Source organism: Chelonia mydas, chromosome 3, assembly GCF_015237465.2.
Source record: "Chelonia mydas isolate rCheMyd1 chromosome 3, rCheMyd1.pri.v2, whole genome shotgun sequence".
Taxonomy (NCBI): domain Eukaryota; kingdom Metazoa; phylum Chordata; order Testudines; family Cheloniidae; genus Chelonia; species Chelonia mydas.
Genome location: NC_057851.1, coordinates 96,958,195 through 96,977,216, shown reverse-complemented (window position 1 = coordinate 96,977,216; position 19,022 = coordinate 96,958,195). Strand labels below are relative to the sequence as shown.

Below are 19,022 nucleotides of genomic sequence, written 5' to 3'. Positions count from 1 at the left end.
ACCCATTCCCTCAGTTCTGAAGTATTAACATGGCTGCACTGTATTCAGCTTATCTATGTATTTGAAAGGAACACAAGCCAGTTCATTTTCTCTCCGCTTTTCTTAATTTTTGCATAATGGAATATCAGAGTTGTGTATCTTTCAAGAATATGTTATCATATCCTTGTCTGTGGCAATGCTCACACCATCCCGAAATTAGAATGAAAAATTAAAGTTCTTTGGGCTTTAATTATTTTTGCTATTGAACCTCCAGGTCTGTTTTGAGGTAATAGAACAATAAGAACTTTCCTTTAAAAAGGTCTCTCCTGAGATAATAGAGGAAGACTAATCTCTTGCTGCCATGAATCTATCTTAGTCTAGATGTTCTGCCCAATGCACTGTGCTGGATCGTCTAGTCTGACTGAAATGCCTTTGGTATGAAAGGATGGGAGGGTGGGGAGAAGAGGTGGCTACATGCAAGGGTGTAGACAACTTTTTTTTTTTAGTTGGCGGCTATAGTTAATTAACAGCATAGCTGATGAGTATCACATTAATGAGTAGTATTACACCATGACTAAAATTGTCTACTTTTAATAAAAGTGAGATAAACAAGTTTCTCTTCCAGGGTTTCTTTAGTCATGCAATCCTGACATTGCTGGTGGGGCTTAAGATCCCAGTTGTCCAGGACCATGTTCTCCTATTTTTGTTGCTGCCTGTTCCAGGGGATAGCGGGGATGGTCTGGCCCAGGGTGCAACTGAGAGCATCCTTATGGCTCTTACAGTTTGCCCTTGAGTGCCTGTGTCCCCATGGGGCTGTTTCAGCTGAGGGGTTTTCAGAGTGCAGTGGTACAAGTAGTGGCTAATGTGTAACAGTGAAGCTATTTAACAGTTTATGGAGGAGAAAGATTTGTTGAGTGGTTATAGCTGAGGAATGGGAGTCGGGAGAGTTGGGGTGAAATCTGGCTCTAATGAAGTCAATGGCAAAACTTTCATTAATTTCAGTGGAGCCAGAATTTCACTCTTGGTTTCTATTCCTGATGCTCCCACTGATTTGCTGGGTAATCTCTCTGGCAAGTGAACGACTTACACGCAACGCCTCTTCTTATCTGTGAATAGTGGAACAAACCCAGGGCCACCTTGAATCACATGGTTGTCACAGTGCTGCTCGTCAAGGCCTCTTGGAACTTCACTGTAACTGGGTGGCTAAAAACTAAGATCTTCCTCCTCCAAAAGTCCTGGCTTCTGCCACTTGAGCTACAGGAGCATTTCTGTGACACAGCTGAACTGTTCTGATCCCATCCAGCAATAAAACAACACTACCCAGTGCACCGCAATACTTGATCCACCTTTGTTAAAGCACTTGGAGATCTTTGGGCAAATGTTGCGACAAAATGCGAAGGATTGTTACACACTGTATACCCTTCTATACTGGGCTTTGCATCTCTGGGTCTGCTCTTTAGGTCTGGGTTAGTACCAAACAAAAATATATACGGACGACAAAATCATCCCATAAGCACTTTGTAGGACTTCTGCTTCCCTCAACATATTGTGTGATGTTTGGAATTACTATTTTTGCTTTGGTAATCAGAGTGGAACACAAGGGGGAAGTTTAGTTTCAAGTAATTTGCTTATTCAAATAACCTTCAGTTTGTTACAGTAGTACAGATGGCCATGTGGTAGATTGTCTTTTCCCTGTCTGCATGACTGAATCTTTTTAACAGGCAAACAGTGAAACGTAAACATCAGGTAAGTTCTCAGTGCTAATCAAATGTCAAGACACTTGAACACTTTTAATAGCAACAGTCAGATGAATATTCATTAATGATCATTTGACTCTATGAATAGCAGCAACTATAATTTGAGTCATTTATTTGCTAATATATTCACAAATCTATCTTTTCATTATCTGATTAGCTTTACCCCCGAGACTCAAGATGAGATTTTCAAAAGCACTTATCATTGGCCTAACTCTAACTCCCATTGGCTTCAATGGGTGCAGAGTTAAGCGAATACTGAGTGCTTTCAAAACCCCACGCTTGATGTGATCCTAAAGCAGCCTGATTCAATATAACAGGTTAGTTTTCTTTCATATGATGCTTGCAGTCCTGCCTAAAGAGGATTATCTCATAAATATTTATTGAAACAAAAATGAACCTCTCACAACTGTTAAACCTGATGCAGGTTAAGTGTAAACCATAATACTATATAATCTTTTACAGAAAGCAAGTGAATAGCTTTCCTAACACCTTCAAGATTCTACCTGTATTTCTGTTCTCTAACTACTTAAATGGGAGGAAGCTGGGCACAGAGGGCTGATCGTTGAGAGGTCCTGGAGCTTGTTTCCCACGCCCTTGATCTGGAACAATTGTGATCTTTTCTTTTTCTCTTTATTAAAGCAGTTGAGGAGGGGAAAGGCTGATATAGGTATATTTATGGGACCGTGGTTTGCGCATTGGCCTGCTAAACCCAGGGTTGTGAGTTCAATCCTTGAGGGGGCCATTTAGGGATCTGGGGCAAAAATCTGTTGGATGATTAAATTGAGGATTGGTCCTGCTTTGAGCAGGGGGTTGGACTAGATGATCTCCTGAAGTCCCTTCCAACCCTGATACTCTATGATCATGGCACACACAGACCATAATGTAGTTCATAAATACATACATGGAAGGGATCCTTACTGTTACAAATAAGTGATGTAAAATGGATTACAAACCTTTTGTGTTAGGTAGTGGCTTCAATTTATGGAATATGTGCCCAAAGCACAAGCTGGACATCCACGGTTACATATTACAAATTAGAAGAACTATATGTTGTATGATGCCTAGCACAATGGGGCCCCAATTTCATCTGTGGTCTCTAGGCGCCAACCAGAAGGCGTGGTTCCATGGCACGGTGTTATGCAGGTCAGACTAAATTATCATAATGGTTCCTTCTGGCTTTAACATCTATGAATCTGTAATACGAATAATAATGAAATAAAAATATTTGCATTGGTGCTAGCCCAGCCAAAGACTGACTATCCTCCTCTCCCTTTCCCCTTCTCCCTTTAGTAACTGTCTGATGGTACAGTTTAATAACAGGAATATTTTGTGCACTTTCCTATGGTTTGAGATATTTCTTTCCTTTACAAAGCCTTAAATAGTCAGTAACATTTCAAATATCAGTCTGATCAATTTTGAAGTTTCTATGTTCTGGGGGAGGCTAGGGTGCAATGCCATGGAGTGCATAGTCAGGACTGTGCTATGTTGGCTTGGCTAGCATTTTTATTTTGAAACTAATCTTGCATAAACAAGTGAAAACAAAGAATACAGAAAGTCAATAATGAAAAACAGATGGACACAAATAATAACATGGTACAATGTGGCTTATGGTTGCTGATTCTAAAACAGACTCTGCAAGGCAACTTCTATAAAATACAAGTAAATCTGCTTTCAAAAATGTGGCAACTGGGAAAGAAAAATCATGCAATTAAGAGATGAAGGCAGATCACACAGTGTGATCACACGTAAGCCCCTATATGTTTTCCAGTTTTGTCACTTGAATGTAATTTGTGACCAATCATTCCTATAGGAAGAGTCACAGATTTCCATCTCCTCTGTGGTTTTGTCTAGAATAGAAAAATGAGGTATGATGCGAAAATGTTAGTCTATGTCTACGCTAGGTGCTAAGTGATATTATCAAACCATATTAGTTAATACACATTAGCTACCATGTTTTCTAAACACCTCATTATCCACATCTTAGATAGGGCCTGTCTAACTCTCCAATATTATTAGGTAACATGAATTCATCAACACACAAGTTAAGCGATACATGCTTGATAGTAACTGACAAGCTCTCCTCTCAGTACTGGTCTAAACTAGATCTCTCTGGTGTTCTGAGTGCATCTACCACTACCATTGGAAATTAGAAGCAGGCAGCAGTATCTCCCATCAATGTAAACAAACTTGTTTGTCTTAGCGATTGGTAGAATAAGAAGTAGGACTGAGTGGACTTGTAGGATCTAAAGTTTTACACTGTTTTGTTTGAGTGCAGTTATGTAACAAAAAAAATCTGCATTTGTAAGTTACACTTTCACGATAAAAAGATTGCACTACAGTACTTGTATGAGATGAACTGAAAAATACTATTTCTTCGGTTTATCATTTTACAGCGCAAATATTTGTAATAAAAAATAATATAAAGTGAGTACTGTGCACTTTGTATTCTGTGTTGTAACTTAAATCAATATTGAAAATGTAGAAAAACATCCAGAAATATTTAATCAATTTCAATTGGTATTCTATTGTTATGAGTGATTAATCGCCATTAACTTTGTTAATCACGATTAATATTTTTGAGTTAATCGCGTGAGTTACTGCGATTAATTCACAGCCCTATTAGTTATACTTGCAAAACACTGCTTTTAACGGTATAGCTTGTTTCACTCGGGAGAGCTGGAATAATCTGTGCTGGCAAAAGTGCATCTCTTTACTTGTATAAGCTGCACCAACACTAGCAGGGCTTTTGCCAGTAGAGTATACTGGTACAGCTCTACTGGCAAAGTGCTCCTAATGTAGACATGGCTTTATTTTGATCTTTTCCCTCCCACCTCCTCACTATCTTTTAGGAAACCTCCTTCCTTGGCTCCTTCATTTATTCGTGTGCGGGTTTGGCTGTGCTGTATGACTTTCCTTCACTAATAACCATTTTGCTAAAAGTGTTTGCATTCTAGTGCTGAGCTGTGGCACGCTTTATTTTAAAGTATATTCTAACAATGGGGGCAGTTTGTTAATTTCTCAAATCTTCAGGTTTGCCTGGCCATTCTGGCAGCCTTTGTTGTGGACCTGTCCTAGTAGCTTACACAGATATGCTGCTCACCTCCATTAGCTAGAAAAAGAACGAGCATTTTATTACCCCGGGCCATCATTTTTGAGTTACACTTTTTCCTTTATTTTATGGCATGCAGTAATGTAACTAGCAACTTGATGTCACTGTGATTAAATTCAATTATACATAACTATCAGTTTATGAAACTTCAGATTTCAATTTTGTTTGAATTTTACAAGGACTGACGTAAGAATAGTTACCCATATCCAGAAAATGGAACTTATGTCCTCCAGTAAGATGTGTAATATCCTCATCTTACTGTAACATTTTTTTGCTAATTGCTATTACTTAGGAATGGCATGGCAGGTATATCACATTGTTTTCCAATGCATTGTTCTAATTGTTGCTTGCTCATGAATGTGTTTTATTTCTCAGTCCAGCAGTCTCTCGGGGCTGGTTTTCATTGAAGACAAATGTTCTCGTCAAAGACATAAGGAGAATATAAATGGGGAGATGAGTACACACTAAGAACTTTGCTGTTCGGAAATTGTATTGATCAAAGGAATGATGAAGTAAACTACATTTATGCATTAATGCATTATCACTTCCAGAGCTTGATATGTCACCTTTTCCTGCAAGAACCATATGACTTCTTGTTACTTTTCCCAAATGGTCAATAACTTTGCATAAAACATTACAGTTACTCAAATCAAAGAATCCACACAATTTCTATTGAACATCATAGTCTGGGACTAGGCAATTACTTTTAAGGCACATTAAAACCTTTACCTACTAAAGAACGGTTTTGTCATTCCGTGGAATTTTAGAGAGGCATATAATACAATTCAAATACTAAAACATATAATTTAAATGAACTTGCCCATTATCTTTATTTAGAGCATTTTTCACAAAGCTAAAGCATACCTTACCTTAACTGGCTGCCAATTAATCCCATACCTCAATTGGTTGTTTGGTTGGCTCTAGGAGAGGGCATACAGTCCCCCTGCCCTTCATGAACTCTCCTATGGCATTGCTTGGAGAGGAAGATCAGAGACTTCTCTGTCCAGTTACCTGATCTTTTTTGAGAGGTCAGTGACTGCTTGCCTTCTCCATCAGGAGAGTTCACGAGAGACCTGCACCGAGTAACGTTTCAGATACTCACATTGGGGCTAAATCAAAAGGATAGTTCATTAACAATTGTACAAAAAGAGACAGTTAATAAATAGAGGTTTTTAAAAAGTTTGTACAAACACAGTAAAAACCCAGTTTAGAAACAGGAGAAAACAAAGTTTGATAAATTCATTAAGTGCCTTTGTTTACCAGTCCACAGGCTCCCACCAGCCTTCACTGCGGTCTCTGGAATGCTTTCAGTGGGAGATGGGTTGGGCCCACAGAAAGCATATTTCATTGACTCATCCAGTGTTTTCAGATTTAAGGTTTCAGAGTAACAGCCATGTTAGTCTGTATTCGCAAAAAGAAAAGGAGTACTTGTGGCACCTTAGAGACTAACCAATTTATTTGAGCATAAGCTTTGGTGAGCTACAGCTCACTTCATCGGACGCATACTGTGGAAAGTGTAGAAGATCTTATTACATATATCACATATTACATACACAAACTCACTCTCCTGCTGGTAATAGCTTATCTAAAGTGACCACTCTCCTTACAATGTGTATGATAATCAAGGTGGGCCATTTCCAGCACAAATCCAGGTTTTCTCACCCCCCCCTTCCCCCCCCCCCCACAAACTCACTCTCCTGCTGGTAATAGCTTATCTAAAGTGACCACTCTCCTTACATTGTGTATGATAATCAAGGTGGGCCATTTCCAGCACAAATCCAGGGTTTAACAAGAACGTCCGGGGGGGGGGGGGGGGCGGCGTAGGAAAAAACAAGGGGAAATAGGCTACCTTGCATAATGACTAAGCCACTCCCAGTCTCTATTCAAGTCTAAGTTAATTGTATCCAATTTGCAAATGAATTCCAATTCAGCAGTTTCTCGCTGGAGTCTGGATTTGAAGTTTTTTTGTTGTAAAATAGCGACTTTCATGTCTGTAATCGCGTGACCAGAGAGATTGAAGTGTTCTCCGACTGGTTTATGAATGTTATAATTCTTGACATCTGATTTGTGTCCATTTACTCTTTTACGTAGAGACTGTCCAGTTTGACCAATGTACATGGCAGAGGGGCATTGCTGGCAGATGATGGCATATATCACATTGGTGGATGTGCAGGTGAACGAGCCTCTGATAGTGTGGCTGATGTTATTAGGCCCTGTGATGGTGTTCCCTGAATAGATATGTGGGCACAGTTGGCAAGGGGCTTTGTTGCAAGGATAGGTTCCTGGGTTAGTGGTTCTGTTGTGTGGTATGTGGTTGCTGGTGAGTATTTGCTTCAGGTTGAGGGGCTGTCTGTAGGCAAGGACACAATGTAAGGAGAGTGGTCACGTTGGATAAGCTATTACCAGCAGGAGAGTGAGTTTGTGTGTGGGGGGGGAAAAGGGGGGGAGGTGAAAAAACCTGGATTTGTGCTGGAAATGGCCCACCTTGATTATCATACACATTGTAAGGAGAGTGATCACTTTAGATAAGCCATTACCAGCAGGAGAGTGGGGTGGGAGGAGGTATTGTTTCATGCTTTTTGTGTGTATATAATAAGATCTTCTACACTTTCCACAGTATGAAGTGAGCTGTAGCTCACGAAAGCTTACGCTCAAATAAATTGGTTAGTCTCTAAGGTGCCACAAGTACTCCTTTTCTTTTTTCAGATTTAAGGTTAGCTTTTAGATTTACATTGAATTGCATGAATACACTGTTTCATATTGGGGAGAGAATAGAAACTGATTTTAAAAAATGATTTTTAAAATTATTTTTTTCTTTTTAAAAATAAACCTATTTGAAATTGATAACCAAAAAGGACTAAACTTACTATAATCATACTATTAAAATCACTAAAAATTAAATAATATTTAAGCTATTCATCTTTGCAACTGAAGTTTTAAAGAAAATCAAACCACTGAACTAGTGGAAGGCACTTGCTGAGCACCTGGAACCAGAGTTTGTTGAAATGCTAAACTAGTCTCTGAAAGTAGTAGCCTCTTCTGCAGGTGCCCAGAGAATGTTTACTTCATTTTAGTTTATTCACCTTTTAATTTCAATTGCTAATTAATTCAAAGTTGAGAAACCAATTGGGAGTTTAAAAAGTAGTAAAGTCTGTTTTTCTCTTCCAATCTATGAATAAAAATTGAGGTGTGAGAGGATGAGATCTACTAGTTCTAAAATCTTGAAGGACATGGTGACCAGAAACAATCACTTCAAATCACTAACTACAGATATACTTCCTTTGTTTAATAAATCAGTGAGTTTTAAATAAATATGTTTCATTAAACTTTTTTCTTAAGCATCCAACACATTTAAAGTAATTTTTATTTAACTAATAAAAACAATTTTAATATGCTGGTTTTGTTCATTTGTAATTGAATTTCAGTTTCCATCCAAATTTAACTTGACGCAAATGAGAGGAAATAATCTAGTAAATAAGAAATACGGTGTTCATCATTTTCTAACATAAATGTAAAAATTAAGAATCTGGAGAAATGCAAATTAAGCTATATAATTGCTTAAAAATACATATAAATATATAGTGCATCATCCAGTTAGCAAAAAGGAGTAGCAAATTTAGAGCAAAGACTATATTTACTTGCAAGTCAAGTTCAAATAAAGTTCCCAGAGAGTAGTTATGAGTGGTTCACAGTCAAACTGAAAAGGCGTATCAAGTGGGGTGCTATAGTTTGTTTAGTCTGAAGAAGAGAAGACTGAGAGGGGAGATAACAGTTTTCAAGTATATAAAAGCTGGTTACAAGGAGGAGGGAGGAAAAAATGTTCTCCTTAGCTGCTGACGATAGGACAAGAAGTAATGGGCTTAAGTTGCAGCAAGGACAGTTTGGAAGTTTTTCCTAATGTCCAACCTAAACTGTCAGAGTAGTTAAGCACTGGAATGAACTGCCGAGGGAGATTGTGGAATCTCTATCATTTGGAGATTTTCAAGAGCAGGTTAGACAAACACTTGTCCCAGACCTACCATGAGTGCAGAGGGCTGGACTCTTCAGGTCCCTTCCAGTTCTATGATTCTATGCCCATGTTTACCAGAGCAAGCATCATATCAACAGTATATCATGCCACACGATGCCTTATTCAAATCCTATACAAGGCCACAACAGTATGGCTGCAGAGAGTCTTGTGGCTCTAAAGTGGCAGGTTAGCACCACCAGATAGGACTTGGATTATAGAAATAGTCGTTTCTAAGTGTTTTGGCAGGAAAGAAAAGTTTGTAATAAATACACAACAACACTAGTCACCATTGCTAATTAGCTGAAAATTATTGGGATTAGACTGTTCAGGAGGATAAAACAGCTAATAAAAATGGTAGGTTTTTTTTTTTCTTAAACTCAGTTCAGACATAGTATAGCTCCTTTGTTTATGCATCTCATTGCCTGGCTGATTATTCTTGTCTATTTTGCTCTACAGACATAAATTGTTGATGCAGTAACGAATAGCATACTATTGCTAAACCAGCACATGTGCTAATAAGTAAATCTCCATTTTTCCCTTCTGTCTTTAGCTAGCCTAAGGGATAACCAACCATATTCTGGGCCCATAAAGTGGGTATTGCTGTGTGTGTAATTTATGCACCCACTTTTGAAAACTGGGATTTTTATTTTCAATACTGATGGCAAATTAGACCTTTCTTTCCTTTTCTTTCCTTTTGCAAATGAATTGTGGATGGATATATGGGACCAGGGGTGTTGGAACAATTTGTATAGTGGGGGTGCTGAAAGCCATTGAACCAAACTGTAAACCCTGTATATAATAGAAACCACTTCAAGCCTGGGAGTGTAGCAGCACCCTTAGTTCCAGTACCTATGTAGAAGACCCAATCCTGAACTGCTCCCTCTGTCAACACTTGATTTCAATGAGGTTAGGATTTGGGCCCATAGTAAATTGTACGTCTTTCTAACCCACCTAGTATACAATGTAGCAAAGAAACTTCACAAAGGTTAATCTCCAGGGTTGTTTGGTGTCTTGTCCTTTAAATTTTGACATGGGACATCATATAATGCTGTTAAAAATGTAATGTACTGGTAGGCATTTTCTTCCAATATACTGATTCAGGACTTAATTTATAGGGGTTCAGCATCCAGATTCAATATTCTCTCTGCTACAGTTACCTTCAAAGGTACATCTTCATTTTATCTAAGTCCATTTGAGGGGAAAGATGACACAGTGCAAAGAGAAAATGTTTTTATTAGGAAGATGGACTCAAATACATAAGATGCATTTTTGAATACGCTCTCATTTATCATTTGAGAAAAAAGAACTGATCCATGAGATAAAATACCAATATAATTTCATAGTTGATGAATAAAACCTTAATATTTATACTGCAGTTCTACCAGCACAAATCTGATATTGATCACAGAATGCATGATGAAGTAGACGATTTTACAGTTATAGGCAATTTTACACAATTGCTTAAAAAGTGCAAATATTAGGCCCAATCCTGCAGATATATTTTTGTGCACCCAGTACTTCCACTGAACTCAGTAGATGTATTGAATGCACAGGTAACACAGGTTCAGACCCCTTTTCACATAGCAGAGGACAAAGAGATGGAGGAAATAACAGAAATAAAAACAAGAAGCATCTTGTTTCCACAGAAGTGACAAGGCAAATATTCTGAACAACGATTATTTGAACAATAAATAATAAGGGTGAAATCCTGGCTCCACTGAAGTTGATGGGAATTTTGCCACTGACCTCAGTGGAGCCAGGATTATACCTTGAGAGATTAAAATGTTCTTGCTTGCATGTAAACAATAGCAGAAACAACATTTCAGCATGTGTACATGTGTATTCAAGTGCTGATTAACAAACAAACAAGAAACAGTGCCAACCCAAAATACCAGCATACACAGAAAAGACTAATCACTAAAATGCCTTCTTCAGCTATACATTTTAAAAATCACTTGAGAGTATGTGTTCTAGAATGGCCACAGTGTTTGATCAGAACCTTTAGAAATTAGTGTTTCTGTGGCAGAATCATGACATAGACCTGCATCCTTAACTTTTTCCTTCCTTCCTTCCATCCAAAAATTAATCTAGAGAGCTACTGTAACTCATCAGTAAACAGTCTGTTCTTTTCTGTGCATGTATTTTAAAACAAAATCACACACTATATTGGCTTTCATTTATATTGGCTGTATAAAAAAAACAGAGATGGAAAATTTGCAAAAACAATATTTTTCCTCATAAAACAACTGTATGAGATTTTACACCATAGCTATTTACAATCATATAGCTGGAGAGTGGAGTCAACATGACTTTCCCAGTGACTACTGCTGTTTATGTCTGTCTTCAAACAGTTCCCTGTTAATTTTCATCCGGGTCTCTGGATTTGATAAGAGCTCCTTTATCTTGTTCAGTTTGGATAACAGGGCCAGCGATTCTCTGTGTAAGGCTTTCTTTATTAAATCTGATTCATGGCTCTTCCCTAGAGGAAAAGAATGATACAATACATTTTGCATATAACTAATGTCATTTCTAAATATTAAAGTATGGCATTAATGTATCAAAACAGGCATGTGTTTTCTTTAAGTACTTAGAATTTCACCCGTGTTTATTGTATATAAAAAGGTAGTGTTTTGTCAAAAAATATAATTGATGTGAACAAACTTTACTGAAAAGTGAAGAACACTTCTTAGTGTCACATTCAAGAGAAACTCCCATGATATTCCCTACTGTGTAATAGTATCTGTGATAAACATCTGTACTGGTAACTTTTTTAGCTTAGCATTGACTGCTTTCAGCTTTGCGGCACAATGTGGAGTTCTCTGCTGCAGATCAAGTGAGCAGTTATGCAGCTCTGCCAAACACTGTAGCTCGCATTGTTTTCACTTATGGCAGGGCCTTGTTCCATGGCCATTCATTTCAGTGCAAGAGGCTGTCCCGTTCCTCTTTGAAAGCTATGAAGAGATTCTCTGTAGTTAAGAGCCTGTGAAAGTTCGATCTTTTTATTTCAAAATCTTGTCTCTTTTTCCCCAATCATCTTTCCCAGCATTAAGTAGTTTTTCAGCAATCCAAACGCTTTTCAGGAAACTGTTAGTTAGTGCCCCTCGATTCAGAACACACTTCTGATAAGAACACTCACAAAGCATAATGCAAGTCAGCCAGCACAACTTAGCAGATCTGAACAGGGAGCTGGGACATGTTTTGATGGTTATTCTTGGTAGATTTGTGCTTCCTTGGCATTCTCACAGCACTCACTTTCTGTTATCACTATAATTTTTCATTCTTATTGCCACTAGCTGATTCCTCAGTTTTCACTGGGCTTCCATCAGTCTGTCTGTTTTTGTTTTGCGTTTCTTCTAGATACTGCTGTACAGCCTTGAGGACTGCGTTCTCCACCAGCCTTTTGCTGAGGCTCACCAATTCCGCATCATCTGGCTCTGCCCCATTCTTTTCACCTACATACCATAACAGACAAGAGAAGGAACTAATTGCCATGGAAAGACAGCACATCATGATACAGTGCCTGAAACATAAGTCTATATATTAGGTTATCAGCTGGATTTTAACCTGTTTTATTCTTGTATTTGAAGAAATACTTACCCACTTTACAAGACTTGGGCCAAATATGATGCATGAAGCCACACACAAATCTACCAAACTGCAAATATTCAATTTCTTATCTAAAATTGTAATATACTTTGTAAACTAATAAATATAAAAGCACCTCAGTCAGAAAGCTGGAAGTAATATTAGCTGCTTAAATCTTTTTTCTTAGCAAGCACATTTTAAATTCAAATATTTAAAACAGTACCCGTCACAATTCATTTACAATTTACTAATACTCTGGAATCTAGTTACACTGTATTTGTGTTATCTTTTTGTTTTAAAAATGCATAGCCTCCCAGATGTTTGTAGTTAATCCCAAGAGTTCCTCATTGGAAAAAGGAGGCCTATGGCTAAAAAAAACCCAACAACAACCCTATTACAGCTGGACAGAAAACTTTAACTTAAATGCAAAAAAACTGAAAAAATATTTTGTACTTTTTCCCTGATTTCTGACAATCTCTAATCCCTGCTAATGTAAATTCAGTAGTCTGTTCATGAATATCTGCCTATAAAAGTAAGAGAGACAAGGTGGGTCCAGTTATGGGCAGGGCAGCTGAGGGTGGGTGGTTAGGAGGTTATAGATCGTCATAATAAGCCATCACAAAGCGATTACTCGACATCTGACTTATCTGTGCTCGTCCTCAAAAGGACACCTGCACAACACTTTCAAAAGAGGCGCCTTGGAACTTAAATTCATAATTTTGCTATACACTAAAAATCATGGACTGAATAGAGACACTGGATTTATGGATTATTTAACAACTCCCCCTCCCCCCCCCAGCTGCTCCCCCCTTCCTTTTGCCCCTATCACTGGAGGGGTTTTAACAGGCCACTTCACCTTGAATGGTCCCTTAAAATATACATTAATTACTTATGCTACACAATCTGTTCCACCTTTTACATAGCTGTTATACTTTGAGGACTGGTCTATACTGCAGAGTTAGGTCAACGTAAGGCAGGTAACTCTGTATGTGTCTATACTATAATGGTGCTCCTGCCGATGTAAGTAGGCTCACTACATTGACTTAATAAGTCCACCTCTGTGAGAGGCGTAGCATTTAAGCTGATGTAGTTAGGGCGACGCAGAGTCCATGTAGACACTAGATTACTTACATCGCCTGTTGCTGTCAACCCCACGTGGGCCTTACAGCTGGAGCCCGGGGGTGGGGGCTCCACTTGTGAGCTCCATGCAGGGCAGGCGGGGCTCCAGCTATCAGTGCCCCACAATGCCCCACACAGTTAAGTCAATGGAAGCCCTCCTGGTGAGGACCCACACTGCTGACAGGAGCATAGCGTGGACATGAAACACTGTTTTAATTACTACAGTGGCTGTATGTTGACTTAAGTCAACTTCATTTTGTAGTGTAGATGTGCCTATGAGTAAATTTCCCAAACCTGAAGAAGAGTTCTGTGTAAGCTCAAAAGCTTGTCTCTCTCGCCAACAGAAGTTGGTTCACTTAAAGATATTACCTCACCCACCCTGCCTCTCTAATATTCTGTGACCGACACAGCTACAACAACATTGCCTATGAAAGTAAGAAGCTAGTCATAGGACAGGAAAAACAATAACAAAAAAACCATGGCTACAACAATGCTGCATCCAGCCAGGGAAGACAGACCTGCATATTGTGACTGCTGTATGACTTTATCCACTACTTGGCTTTTAGAGCGTGACTTTCACTGACCACTTAATTTGCACCCACAAATTTGCACATTTTGTTTTTGCTCGGTAAATGTGATGCTGTGTGCATATATGTTTAGGGGCTATGCTTTTTAATGACCCTTTATGGAGTGAACATTCTGTACCATGTAGATTCTAGTTAGTGACACAAATCTGCTGAGATAGATATTGCTGTGGTTTTTCAGCATAAAAACTTTGTTTTACTATTCAAAACCTAAAATTGTTAGTTTCCTTTACCTGTAAATTTACTTAAGTGTGATAGCAGATATGGAGTGACTGCAGACATAAAAGAATAGTATTCTACCCTGCGGTAGTAAAATCTTGATGAAAATACAAGATAGTAGAAATACAGTTTGTTTCATTATTTTAATGCATGCACAGAGTACAAGGAAACAGAACAGGTAATTGCACTTTTCAGAGGAAGTTTCCCATGATAGCTGATGGGTAACATTATTGCTGGATTCAAGAGCTATGGTTTTGATCCTAAGAACTGCTGAGAACCTGCAACTCTCAGTGAAGTCAGTGGGAAGTGTAGGTGCTCAGCAGTTCTGAGGAGGTGGCCCTACATCACTGTTAATATGCAGAAAATGGTTGATCAGGCATGGAAGCCATTAGATGCCATTAGAAGGAAATCATTAAACCTATTAAGAAATGTCATTTTTACTACAGCATATGATTTTATACGAATAGACAGAATTCCCTTGTCACAAGTATTTCCTGCGTTATTTCATAAATTCACGTGTTTATGTATAAAAACACAACATCTTACTGTATACAAATAACTTCACAAATATATTTTAAGAAGTTTCTTCAAATATGAAAAAGAAAAATAAGACTACACTTATGACTTTCTTTTAACGTATAGTTTACATATGTACAGTAGAGTTCTACTTTTCTCTATCTCTGACATATTCACTACTTACCAACATCCTAGCACCTACCTCCCACGTGCTTTTTTTACCACTGGGGAGATCTACATGGAACCTGAGTTTGTGTAGATCTCTCTGCATGTGAACAGCACAAGTGAATTCAGTGTAAATTTGCCTTGAACGAGTGCTATGGACTGGAGAATGGGGAGGGGCTTCTAGGTACACAGAACTCAAACACATGGAGCTGTATTCATCAGTGTTGTGAATTTTTACATCCCTACAGTCCCTAAATTATACCAGTGTGGGTGCCTGGAGGATGTTACAAGTTAATTAGTCATGCAGGTATGTCTTCCTTTAGTCTAATTGCTACTCCAGAACCCGTTCTTCCATGACATCAGCAAGAAATGGCCAAATACAGGAAAGATTGAAGGGGAGTTGGGTGTTATTAATGTATTTAAGTATAAAATGTGCATGTTTTGACTACATCCCTTTTCTCCCATCCCATACATATTGCGCGTCTAATTCTTATATTTGTAAGCACTCTGGGGCTGGACAGTCGTCTTTTTTGAGTAGATAGTGCCTAGTACAACGTGGGCACTACCAGAATACAAATAAATAAACCCTCGTGGTGGGTGCAGCAGCAGGATGGTGTAGACTGCAAACGGGGCTCTAAGAAATGCAAAGAAAGGGGTTATGTCTTTGTGACCTGAATGTCAGCTTGTGTAACAGCATGTCACATGCTTGTATTTCAGTCAATACCTATTGCCTATGCTGTGCCATGCCAATGCTAACTCGTTGCATGGCCTATTATGGTGGAGTGTGCTGTTGCCTCACTGGCATGCCGCTAAATGCATATTTTGAGAAAACCATTTCTACTCTTTTCTCCCACATCATGTTCAAAATCAATACTAAATACATGAATAAATAAACGCCTCATTTTGCTCATCCCAGAAGTCTCCAATTTTCCAAAAGATTACACGAAATTGATATGTTGCGTGAGTTTCTCAGTTTATTCATGCTGAGCAGAGCTCTTATTAATGCTTGAACTTTCTGCCTGCGAGAGCCAAAGCAACTGTTCTAAGATGCCCATAACATTTTTAAATGAAATTTAGTCTCCTCCAGAGTGTTGCTATTACTGTACTTAGCTATGGATGTGAACAAAAATCCCCAAAGCAGGGTCCAAGTTTGGATCAGAGTTCACATCTTGTACCTCTCTTTAATGGGCCAGATCTAAACGCTAATTCAGGACTCGCTTAAATTAGAAGGAGGGTAGATCTGAATCTGGATTTTGAAATGCCATGCATGGAGTTGTTCAGATTTGGAGGTTTGGTGTCTCCTGTTCCAGAGACCAAGAGGGACATAGAATTCAGACCTGGGGACTTAATTTGGATCCAGCTCCAGTGTAGATAACCAATCCATTTATATGTACGTGCTGGGGATATTGTATTATTTGTATTGCCAGTACAGCTATCCTATAAAAAGCAGGCTTTGTAATTTCTTACAACATCTAAAATAAGCAATAAGAAGCTCCAGGAAGACCACTGAAGTGCCAGAATCTCATGATATAGGTATGCTGTTTCTGGCCTTGCTTTCAATAACCGGAGAATCTCTGATTATGGCCCAATGATGCCCACCCTGGGGAAAACTGAAACTGATTTGTGGGGTTATAAATGGGAAAATAAAAAATCAGTTGGAAGGCCTGTGTTATGACAGGGAAGTTTTATAGTGAACACCCAGGGGAATGCTGTGCTGCTAAAACATAGCCATGTCTCACCATTAGCTAATCAATTACCTAATACTGTTTTACAAATTGTATATTTAAAAACATAAAACCCCACAGTCACTCAGGCAAGCTTTTAAAACTCTTAACAAATTCCTATGAAACACCTGATGATGATTTAATTTTTTGGCTTGTCTTTGTCTTGTTACTGACTTCCCAGCTATTGATGCATAAACATAAATGTGTCCGTTTTAGTGCTAGCCTCTCTCTCCTGCCTGATTTAATCAATGATCTACAGTACACTCTGAGACATCACAATGACTCAAGATAGGCCCCATCCTGAAAAAAGCAAATAAAGCCATCATAAAAAGGCATTGCTTGTATACAACATGGTATGGGGCCAATAATCATCAGCCCCAATAAGTACTGCTGCCTCCAAACTACTGTTGGATACACTGGGGGACAAGAGAAGCCAAATGTTGGCCAATGTTTGCCATTTAGGCAGGCTTATGGCCATCCAGATTAATTATGTTCACAGATCCAATGGCTGTGTCCTCTTTGTGAGTGACTGTCTCCCAGTACAGTCTCAGTAGAGACCTACCTGCTGCAGATGTCATATCTACAACATGCAGGTAGACGTGGAATCCCCCTGTCTAGCTGCTCTATTACTTTGTCCCCAAAGTGCCACAGAAATGCAGTTTCAGCTACATTAGACTTTATATGCCTACAGAATATAGGACCTGTTCCAACATCCACTGAAGTCTATGGGCATCTTCCCATTTCCGGCAGTGAGTGTTGGATTAGCCCCATAGACCTGCAAATACAATTGTAACATTCTATAGACTGACTACGCCATGGCTGAATGAATTAGTGAGGCTGAGGAAGTGATAATGAAGAGCCACTGTACATGTACATACATTTGCGCGCATACACAGCAACTAAATACAGACAGCTCTGCATTAAATGTTTCCTTGTTAATTAGGGGGATGTAGAGCAAAACCTGTCTTGAGCGGTCACTTAATGAACTGACCAAAACTGATTTGCTTAGCAGTGACAGTTTGCTGTGAAGGATGGAGCAGAATTACACTATTGTGATAGTTATGTATTTGTTTCTAGTTGTGCTCACAATGTGCTAGGCAATGGAAGAAAGGAAACCATGATCCCTCTCCTAAAGATTTTGCAATCTAAAAGCATTTGGTATAAATTAGGTTGTTCTCTTCAGACAGGAGATTCCCAGTCCTGTACAAATTTCACTGTGCCTATAAATAGCCAAGTGTAATCTGTTCTGCTAAATCGCTCCCCCAGTGAGGGCAGGGGTATATGAGTCCTTAGATTTGGGAAAAGAGGACAATTGTGGGATTCTCTTGATATATCTGGGTCTCCGTTAAATATCCTGTCTCATTTCCTGTTAAATGAGATCTGTCTACGAGTCAAGAGAGTTCTCCATTAAATGTGGCTTGAAATGGCACTCGTTGCCTAAAGTGGAGCCGAACACAAGGAAGCAATGCAATAAAAATTCCGCCGAGAGGAAACAATCACCATGCTATAGGCTGAAGGATGGCAGAAGACCATAGAGGCCAGTGACTGTCTCCCTATACTCAGGCACAGCAATCACAGGAACAGTCTCATATCTGCTTAAGCTTGTGTACTGTGCATAACGGAGAATGGAACCCTAAACAAATGGACCCACTAGCCTGGCTCCATGCCCCGCTTCCTCACTCAGAGACAAAAGTGGAGAGTCCCCCCAGCTTGGCAGTGGTGGGAGTGGAAAGTGAGCTCCCTTCTCTTCCAGCAGCCAGGAGGAGAGTGAGAGTGAAGCACCTGCCTTCCACTGATTCTCTCATCCCAGGGAGACCAATCCTTTCATGATTTCATAGGGGCATGTGGCTCAGCATAAGGTCTTAGTTTCGCACAGGCGAGGCTATTGGCTAATTTCAGGCAGGAATGATTGTGTTGTAGTTAAGGCACTAGACTGAGATGCAGGAGATATGGATTCAGTTCCCAGCTCTGCCACAGGCTTCATATATGACCCTGGGCAAGTCACTTACTCTGGCTTTACTCCTGTTCTCCTTTTGTAAATGGGGGATAACTATACTCCCTTTCTCTCCCACCCTCTCTCTATCTTGTCTATTTATACTTTAAGTTCTCTGGGGCAGGGATTCTTCTTGCTCGTCAGTGCAACAAGGCTTGCAATCCTACCACTGTATGAGCGACTCAGGTTTAGCCTGACTAAGTTGGCAACCCTAACGAGAGTTAAAGCTTCATTGTTCTGAATCATTGCTTCTCTTGAACTCA

General features: G+C 39.2%; 1 protein-coding gene across 7 annotated transcripts in view; it reads right to left on the bottom strand.

Moving 5' to 3' along the window:
• Positions 1-5,928: 5,928 nt before the first annotated feature.
• Positions 5,929-19,022, bottom strand: part of AKAP7 (A-kinase anchoring protein 7) — a 141,569-nt gene continuing 128,475 nt past the window's right edge. For 4 of the 7 annotated variants that reach the window (XM_037894799.2, XM_037894796.2, XM_043542918.1 and 1 more), the window contains one exon: positions 10,071-12,306. In XM_037894799.2, the coding sequence (XP_037750727.1) occupies positions 12,119-12,306 (188 nt within the window). In that variant the 3' untranslated portion in view covers positions 10,071-12,118. Of the gene's footprint in view, positions 5,955-10,070; positions 12,307-19,022 lie in introns of those variants that run through there. The other 3 variants (XR_005224701.2, XM_043542917.1, XM_037894798.2) reach the window with 3 other exon arrangements.